Source organism: Lipophrys pholis, assembly GCF_963383615.2.
Source record: "Lipophrys pholis genome assembly, chromosome: 12".
NCBI lineage: Eukaryota > Metazoa > Chordata > Actinopteri > Blenniiformes > Blenniidae > Lipophrys > Lipophrys pholis.
The window spans coordinates 13,343,540-13,353,602 of NC_137641.1; the positions used below are offsets into that span (position 1 = coordinate 13,343,540).

Genomic DNA, 10,063 nt, shown 5'->3' on the forward strand with positions numbered 1-10,063 from the left:
TGAGCTTTGAGGTGGTTTTGGTCACGTACGCAGCAGAGACGGGAGGTTTGGTGAGGAGGCTCAGGTTGTGAGGATTGCAGATATTGAAGCAGACGGTTCGCAGTAACAATTCCCACTGTTGTTTTCAGAAGCGGAAAGTTCTGACTGGATTCCAGACTTTTTGTATTTTTACAATATAATGTATGTCAACCGCTGCTCCATAAGCAGTAAATGATCTTTTTTTCGTCGTTGGGTTTGTCCAGGTAACATTTCGGCTCATCTTTTCCAACTCTGGCTTTTATCAACAGAGAACCCGTGTTCTTGTAAAATAATCAAAAGCAACCTTGTTACTCTTCACTCCATGAGTAACTTCACTTTTGATATGAATATGAGTCAATGTGGAAAGCAATACACATGCAGTTAAAAGAAAACGACAACAGTTTGAATGATTGTGCCATTTATTTAAATGTTAAACATCTTAACATCAACAGACCAGTGAGATCTAAAACAACAGCGGAGTGAGCACAAACGAATGAGACCTCAGCATCTACTGGCCTCCGCTCGGGAAAAGAATAATTAACAATACGAGCTCATTTGTTTGTGTGAATCGTATGTAGCTGTACTCCGAGCCACAGTAACGTTGCTTCATGTCAATAGTATTTTGTAACACATTCCCCTTCCACTTTTCCGGAATAGCTGCAGGTCATTATAAATCTCTCACTGGTGGTCCACATACCAGTGTCTTGACTGGCTGCCTTAAATCTGCTCGTTTGGTCTAATTCTGACAGAAATCAACCATAGCTTGCCCAGAAACATTATTCAAGGGGAAAATAGTACAGCTCCACAAGGTTGGCAGTGTTTTGTAGCACAAACAAAAGATGCCATATCGACAACGCGACCGTCAGCTGGAACTCTTATATCAGTGCATTCGCTCCATATAAAAGCAGGATAAATATGGTGTTGTGCAACAGTAAATCTACACTTCATGAAATGTGATAAAAAATAATGATATTTCTTTTCATACATTGTCATGCTGCAAGTGCTTGAGTGAAAAAAAAAAAGAAAAAAGAAAAAAAGAAAAATAAATCACTTCAAGCATAATTGGCTGCTGAGTGACTTAGTCATGGCCACAGACCGGATAATAACTATAAGGACAATAAGATGTATTGTAATGTAGAAAAATATACAGGAGTGACAACATAGAAGGACAGCATGTCTTATTTAATTTGTCCTTTTGTGGTGATGATGACTTACTATGATGTTTAGGTCGCATTTTCAAGAGAAAATAGAAACATTTTGTTGCATCTGTCTACACAACGTTGCTCATCGCTACCGAAAACGCAACGTTTTGAAAACGATGTGACTCCATGGAAACTCCCAAAACTGGCTTTTGAGTCTGGTTTGCTTCTGCGGGACAAACCAAAAGCTAGACCGACTCAATACACCCTCCTGTGATACAACTGGGTATTACAATACTTCATAGATCTGGGCGACTTTTTCGAGTTTAAAAGAAAAAGGAAAAGAAACTCTGATATACGTCATAAAACGTTCTGTTGTTTGATAAAGCCATCATTATATCAATGTGGCCTGAAACAGTTCCAGCAAACAAAATTAGTCAGCATCAAGTTTCGAGGTTTTTCCTTTGTCGCCTGTATGAAAATTAAATATATTAAAGAAAAACATCTACTAAGTGCTGCATAAATACAACTAAATAAATTCTCATTGTCAACAACAAGAAGTGTAAAAAACAGTGGAAAGCTACTGCAGTGCATTTTTCTTTCTTTCTTCCTTCATCTTCTTTCGCCTATGACATTCTTGAGTCTCGTTCCGAACCGTGGGAAAAACGACAGCAGCTCTGAGAGAGTGCCTCTCCCTGTGTTACCTTTCAATCCGTAACCTGATGATTGGGTTTGTTTTGGTAACAAACATGCCAGTGTCCTATCCCATTATTATTATTACCTTTGTAGCACGCTAAGCTATTATTACATCACCGGATAACTACAGAGGGTAGTCAGAGAACGTCGAAGGCAGATTACGTAAGATTCGGGCCACACTTGGATATGTTTGCAATACATGGGTATACAAAGATATTCAACATATATCGCTTCTTAATATAATCGGTGATTCTCGTGCACAAAAATCTTTTTAGTGTGAGTTAAATAATAAAAAGTCGGTGGCACTGAATCCCAAAGATTAAGGTCACTTCAGTAACCAGTTAAAGCAGAATAATAAGGTGTTGCTGCCTCAATTGATCCGTTGACACCAACTTTTACTGCTTTCAGTAAACTACTGTAAAGTATATAATAAACAAATCTAATGTTTCTTTCTAAGTTGCAATTGAACTAAATCATGTCTTTATTTAATCTTTAATATATTAACTCCATCATATGATAAACTGAAGAGGTGAAATACGACCAAGATTACATCGAGGTCCAGCTAAAAAAAACAAAACAAGATAGTGCTAAAGTAATGTACACTCTGTGTACAAAATGGGCTGTAATAATAATAATAAAAAAAAAAAAGGCAAGTCTTGGATCAGATGGGCTTGTATAACAAAGTGGTGACGTACTTCTTCTTATAGCGATGTGTGGCACTGAGCACCATCACTCCATCCTGTGACAGGAAAAGACAAAACAGAGGAAGAATGAAACAGATTTAAACTTTATAAAGCAGTTTTTGGCGCACATATGGAATATTTCAGGCGAGCCGGAGAAAAGGCAGCAGCGGATCAACTGTCACTTCCAACTGAAATATGTATTACGTGAAAATCGCTTTAACAAAAATTGCTAATCACAAATTAAATACGTAAACTTTAATTCCACAATCTGCCCTTTGCAGTGGAAAAAGTGTTGTGCTTCCTTCTCTGACCACCAGGTGTCACTAATCATGTTTCAAATGATTGCAGGCAGCAGCTCCTAGAGAGGAGAAGCCCTAAGTTAACCATTATCCAATCAAATTATTCTTTCTACAGTTTCCGCAAACAAATATCGCAGATCAAGAAAAAACATATAAACTACTACAAGATCCTATTTTCAATGCTATTTTACGTGCTTATGAAAAAGTTGGTATAGTGGATGGCATAGTCGCCACATTCATTTATTACATACAAAACCGACTCGCAAGAGGCTCTAATCCGGCCAACCAAACCATACCCAATTATTAAAAACATAAAAAAAAATAATAAATTCAAACCAATTCCTTAGAAGTAGCCAAGTAGAGATCCAAGCTGAAATATCAGTCATGTTGCCATAAAACTTAGTGACCTCATTGCGAGCAAACTCGCCTCGAGGCCATGCTGACGGGGTGAGTTTGTAAAAACATGCATAACGTAACAGCTGCAGGAGAAATTTTCAGGACATCTCACTATATTATACACCACGAAGTATCATTAAAATTGGCTTCATGTTGAGATTTTCTATAGCAATTATTTGGTTTCGTGAAACTAAAGACATATTCATCACACCTTCATTTTAAATTAATAAAATGAGATTTGTTTTGAAGAATATCAAATAAAAAAAAATAAAAAAATCTACATCTAATATATAACTCATGACCTTATTATCAGGCTGTTGGTTTATTTTGATTTTGTGGAGAAAAGGTGCGATGAGCGAGTCTGCCTGTCTCTTTTTCCAAAATCACTTCAACTCTGAACATTTGGGAGATTTACTCAGTATCACTGTTTGCCGCTGTTGAGAATCTCAGCCGAAAAATATATGGCGCACTGATGAATTTGATCTGTAAATGGGTCCAACGTAATGGCTTTCCTGCCAGCCAAATAGCCGGCAACATTTCCTGTTATGCTCCCAATTGAGTTCATTACGTTTCCAATCTACATAGTCATCAAAATAGTCACACTTTTCTTTTTTTTTGGGGGGGGGGGGGGGGGGGGGGGGGGCTTTTACTGGCTGTTCCCACATTGGGAATGTGTTTATGAAAACCTGCAATCTCACTGGCTGGTGTCAAAGTTAAACTAAATAATCTGCCATAGATGGACGGCAGCGTTTTAGCTGCTCCTTGTGCGTTTGTTTGAGCACAGCTGCAAAACTGCTGGACACGCCTGCCTCGCTTTCAGGAGACTGGCACACATGAAAACCACCCCCAAAAAAATAATATATATATAGATGGCAGATTGCTACAGGTGCGACTGAATAGAAAACAAAATGTCAATATCAAAGCAGCTGCCAGCTGAAAGGGAAAATAGTGTTTTTGAGGGAGCATACAAACAATGTACAAGTGTGAAGTCTCTTGCCTCATTATCCTCACCCGGCCTTCTGCGTCTCATCTTAACATGCACACATTTCTTTTTTTTTTTTTCTTTTTTGTTCTATTTTCACAACGTTGTAAGAAGGGCAATTATCTGTCCTTCGGCCCTGTCCATCTGTCCCATTAGCAGCTTGTTATCATTGTTGGCATTTGGTCGATGCAATCTGCTGTGCAAGCTGCATGCGAGCCGCCTAACAGCAGCAGCGGCAGCAGCGGCGGCGGCTCTCGCTTTCTCTTCAGAAAACAACTGCCAACAAAGCTGAGCTTTTTCTCAGGCATCGCCACCAAAAAGTTTCCTCACGTGGCAGCAGCCCCTGCAGTGGTGAAGAAATGCCAAACACGCACACATAGAGGGGGATGTGGGGGGGGGGGAGACGACAACTTTACTGGATGTCATTTGGCCTTACCTTAATAGAAAGAGCATAGAGGTGGTTGAGCATGACATGGTTGGGTTCTGGAAGGAGTGCAGGGTCACACTGGATGTTATGGAAAAAAAAAAGAAACACCAGAGAGTTGAATCACACACTTTTAACATCGTTTTTCAAGTTTTGACTTTCAAATCAACAACAAAAATGCCGCAAACAAAGCGGGAGATAAGTTTCACGACATCCGGACTTACAGAGATTCCAGTGTCTTTGTTGAGGATGACCTGAAGGAGGTGAGGGGGGAGGATTGGCGGAGACTTGAACTTCTCCTCCTGCTTCGGAACGTAAGCGTCCTGATGATACGGCCCGGGAGGGGAGCTGGAGAGGTCTGATAAAAGAAGGGTGGGAAAGTGTGACGGGCAGCGGCTGTAAACATGGCCGCCGTTCGCTCATGAATGAAGCCCTTCGTCAGGTATTCTACACAAACCCTGGCGGTACACTGCAGAGGGATCCAATAGGAAGTTTGTCTGGAAGGAACTTTTGTTTATCTTGATGACAAAGCAGTTTTTTCTGGCAGAATGTGTCAGGGAAGCGTCTGTCAAAGTTTTATTGTTTATTCAGTTTTTGTTTTTTAGGTACAAAAATTCATTTCTGAGCACAGCGAAGACATAAACGTGCTGAAAGAACTAATTGATAAAAATCAATTACATCCATTAGTTGGTTGATAGCATTTTTTATTGTAAGCGACCCGTTTTATGTCACATTTTCAACTAATCTGTTCTGGCAGCTTCTACAGTGTGGCAGTAATGAGCCCCCTGTGTTCTGTAGTCCACCACCACGGCGGGAGAAGAAGGGAACACCCAATCATTGGCCTTGTTTTGCAAAATAATTATTATTTATAGATAATGAAACTATATAAGAGTATTGAAAATGGACGGATGGTAGGAAAAGGGTGTGAATAAACTGCTTCCAGAAGAGTGAAAAAATATGTGCACATTGACAAAAAAAACCTGGAAAAACTGGGAAATTTTAAGGATTTTTGTGAAACATTTTACAAACAGGTTACAAAAGTGAATATTAGCAGACTGGAAATGAAAACGTCAGCACGCACCTGACATGTCGGAGCACTTCTGTGAGTCCACCATCAGTGCGTCAAACACCTCAAAGTCAGTTTTCTTCACCTGTATGATGTTGTTGACTGTTCCCAGCTGGCTGGTTATAACAGGCTGCCACAACAGACACAATCAAACAGATCAATACAGCTGTGTAAATCAGAATAAAACGACACTGTTTGATTTAAGACTATTTCTCTTGATAGTGGTGCTATTTAGAGGGCAGCTGATCTTGTGAGTTCCACATCTCGTGGGAGGATTGCACATGTGCTGCTGGAGCTCCTGTATCTTCTAGAGATAAGCTGAATTTGAACAGCACCAGAATTATACAAGGCAGAACGGTTCAGCTTTGGCTCGTGGTCACAGAATCTTTGCTTCGCAGAACAGAATAAGCTCCAAATACAATTTGATCTTTCAGTCCCAGTACAGCGCTGATGCCTTTACTTCCAGATAGTTGGAAGAGGAAAGACTTTTCGTGTGGACTCACTGGACAAAAGAGAACATTTTGACTTCTCACCTCAGCTGGGTCGTGGGTCCACTGGCCGTCCACGTAAAACTTGTACTGATGCTCCCCTTCTGGTAGATCAACGATCGCCACGAAGGTGTTCTGACTTTGACCGATGGTGGGAAACAGAGGAAGACACTTTGGTACACACAAGACATTTGGTTACGGGAACCTTCCGACTCATAAACCAATCTCGAAACTGAAGCCATCACAGGTATCAGAATGTGCTGGTTAACACCATAATAGCAGACCGGGGCCTCATACTGCTTAGAGCAAGTTCTCACCTTCTTATGAGGGGGATCTTGTTGGCCCAGTTGTTGAAGGATCCAGAGAGGTAGACCTCTTTTCCATCGCCTGTCCAGCGGAAGACTGTCGGTCGGTCTAAAGTGGGCCCTTTGTCTTCTGATTCTAAGTCCTGCTGCCAAGCAAGAAACTCCTCTTTCTGCAAAGGAGCCTGAAATAGCACCACCTTAAGAAATCTGTACATGCACATGATCAAAAGTGTGGGATTTGGAGCGGTGTGGGATTATCCAGTTCCTTTGGGATACCGGCATGCCTTACCTTCATGTCCTCGCCATGAAAAATGTCCGCGTCCTCTGGGCTATCCATCAGAATTTTTGGCCCCTCTTTGTTACCCCGGCTGTCCCTCCGCAGGGCCTTTTCCCCGTGGCCCATGGCGGCCCTCTCACTGCTCGTATTCCCCATGGCTTTGTCTTACTGGAGATGGGGGAAGTTGCAAAGTGGCTAAGAGAGAGAGAGAGGGAGAGGGAGAGAGAGGGAGAGGGAGAGAGAGGGAGAGAGAGAGAGAGATGTGAGTCGGTCTTAATGTTGCATAGGTATTAATGCTTCAGAAGAAATGCTTCAGAAGAATTGAGTAAAGTTTATTTTATTCAACTATGCAGACACTGAGCATCTTGTGGAACAACTTTACAGATTTCTACACCCACTGTTCACCGCGCCGTACCATGCATGCAAACTGGAACTGTGTGTTCCTTACGCAGCGCGTCTTTGTTCACTTACTGTACGATCGTGCAAAGAGTCATACAATGGAAAACTCAAGAGCAGCGGTGAGAATTTTCCGACACCCCGCCCATGCACAAGGTGGCTTAAAATAGCATGTTATGTCTGATCAGACAAGACCCTAACAGATCCCGCCCGTCCGCACGATACCTTATCTCAGTGCGTTTGCTCAGCTACATCGTTTTTTTTTTCCCTGCAGCCCCTCGTTACATAAAACCTCACAGTTTCCAAATGCTCACTGTTTCAGCAAACTTTTTAATTTGCACCAGCAGCTTTGGGGAGGATATGGACTTTAATGTAATATATCACACCAAATGATAGACCTAATATATGATCATTATTAGAAACTACAGAGCGTTTGGTGATTCTTCACAAGTTTCTTTGATTTGTGCGACTTTATGTAAGATTTCAGATATTTTACAACTCTCCCTCGACTGCCAATAAAGCAACAGTCACTCCAAAAGTTAGTCATCTCAATAAGCAGTGTCGCTGTGACTTTGACGGAGCAACAGCAGATACACAGCGATGTGACATCGATTATGAGTTTCACTGTGACATACAAGGATATAAATCGGAAACACTGCCAAAAGGTTCAGCGGTGTCACACAAGACATTAAAGTCATATTTGCCAACATCTCATCAACATCTCCGTGAAGTAAGTGGTTATGACTGTACATTTTCATACATTGGCTCAATTTAATGAGTTTGATTGAAGAGGGTGTCAGGAAAAATGTGTATGTGTGACAGTATATTATATTGTGTGGCCATTTGGTTGTCCTCAGTTGACCCGAGGAATTAAGAAAAAGGTTTCAAGCTTCATTTTTTTTTTCTTAAATATGATAATAACAGCCTCCACTTTAAAAAATAATAGGGAAAACATATTTAAGATGTCTTTTTTTTTTGTTTTTTATGGCTTGTAAGGTGAATAAAAAAAAGAGTTGGGATATTTCATTTAATTTCTAATGTAAAACATATGGAAGTGTCACAGTGTGAAGTGAACTATGGGAACACTTACCTTTCCCAATGTCATCTCATTAGTTCATATTATGCACCATTAGTTTATATTGAAGGTCATAACTCCACAGTAGTTGCTCATGTGACCCTTTCATAAAAACTAGTTAGCCATCCCTGGTTGAGAGGGCGAGTTGATGTTTAACAGCTTGAGTGCTTGAGGATTTCAACCTGCTCTGTGTCTGACCATGAAATGAACTAGAATGAGTATTGCAAGCCTCTGTTTACTGTAATTATTCTGATGATTATTGTAAATTGAAATATTTTAATTATTGGCGAATGGTTGATTTTGTTATATTGCTATTATTCACAGTACACTGCATGAAAGTGAGTTTGTTTTAAAAAAAATTTTTATAAAAAAGGTATTTTTCATCAGTAGTTACAATGGCATCACAATATTGGTAAGATGACCACATATGATGTGTTTATCTTAGTGTTGTTTACATTGTTTACAGTGTGTTTATTTATAACAGGACGCACACCCAGGCAAGGCAAATGACGTTGCTTTGATGCCCCACATGAAACAGATGCAATATCAACTCTTGCAAAACGAAAGCTTCCCTATCTGACACTTGGTTCACGTTTATTTACTGCCGCAGTTTTAATGAGATTTGACGCGTTTCTGTTTGCACTCGAGCTAACGGTAATGTCGCAGCTAGCATCACTGCTACAGATAAAGTGGTTTCCGTGTCAATTGGTGACCGACGTCCTTTAGAGTCCGTTGTTGCTTTTTTAAACGCAAATCTTGGAAATCTGACAGAAATACGAAGCTGTCCCGGCATACGGATTCCTGTCGGACTTGTAACATCTACTGTTATTGGCAGCAATAACGGACAATATAGGTCGTTGGCCACCAGTTAACAGGGATGCCAGTTAATCCGAAACACCGGCAGGATGTCCTGCTTTCTCCAAACAACTCCCGATTGGTCTACTCCAGTGACACTAAATACAAGACAATGACTGTGAAAGCACACACACTCACATAGATTTGTTTTCACCTGATAAAGTGCTCCCGTTGTGGCTGTCGGCGTTAGCTCGTCATTTCATCTGAGCCGTATAAACATGAGAGGATGCTAAAGAGCTCCCCGGTCTGCGCATGCGCAAAGAATCAGACCTACAGCTCTATCTGTGGATTAAATACAACTACAAAACCAAATATAAATTAAGTTCATCTACGCCTTTTTGCATCATTAATGCCCAAATATTGTTTCAATCTGAGGCTGATATCAATGATTTTAATTAGCGTCAGCAGCGCTGCAGAAAAATGTAATTGTTCATTTCCAACACTAGATGGAAGCCTGCATCAAGTCCAGTCTGTACTAATGGCTACAAAAATTATAGTACCCTTTCAGTGGTTTACTGTAATACTGGAAGAGGTTAATGTGTCGTTTAAAGTCAAGCAGCTGCAGTATTCGACAACCACAGAGCTGAAAAAGATGCAAAATGATCACAGGAAGACAAAATGATGAATGTCCAGGTTTGACTACCAGCTGGATCTTTCTCTGTAAAGTTTGCATGTTGCTCCCTGTGCATGTGTGGGATTCATCATGTTTTCTCTTACAGCCCTAAAACATGTATTTGAGATTAATGGGTTATTCTAAATGACTAATTATGAGTTTGTGTGTTGACTGACTGTGTGTTTGTCCTGTGATGGACTGTCCCCCAACACACACACACACACACACACACACACACACACACACACACACACACACACACACACACACACACACACACACACACACACACACACACACCACCACCACTGTGATTAAAGGTTTGTCAAGATTCACTCTGTCACTTTTCAT

The 10,063-nt window shown here is 40.7% G+C and overlaps 1 protein-coding gene across 2 annotated transcripts; it reads right to left on the reverse strand.

The window, feature by feature from the left end:
- Positions 1–422: 422 nt before the first annotated feature.
- On the reverse strand, positions 423–9,365 carry prkab1a (protein kinase, AMP-activated, beta 1 non-catalytic subunit, a). Of its 2 annotated transcripts, none has more exons than XM_080477534.1 (8): positions 9,254–9,365; positions 6,786–6,968; positions 6,509–6,678; positions 6,237–6,330; positions 5,719–5,833; positions 4,862–4,995; positions 4,650–4,718; positions 423–2,592 (listed from the first exon to the last, which is right to left on the reverse strand). In XM_080477534.1, exons 2-8 carry the CDS (start codon positions 6,927–6,929, stop codon positions 2,515–2,517), a joined length of 804 nt encoding a protein of 267 aa, XP_080333660.1. In that variant the 5' UTR covers positions 6,930–6,968; positions 9,254–9,365; the 3' UTR covers positions 423–2,514. The 2 variants fall into 2 exon arrangements, with proteins under 2 accessions (XP_080333660.1, XP_080333661.1); XM_080477535.1 differs by having other exon boundaries at positions 9,238–9,351.
- Between the last annotated feature and the right edge of the window lie 698 nt (positions 9,366–10,063).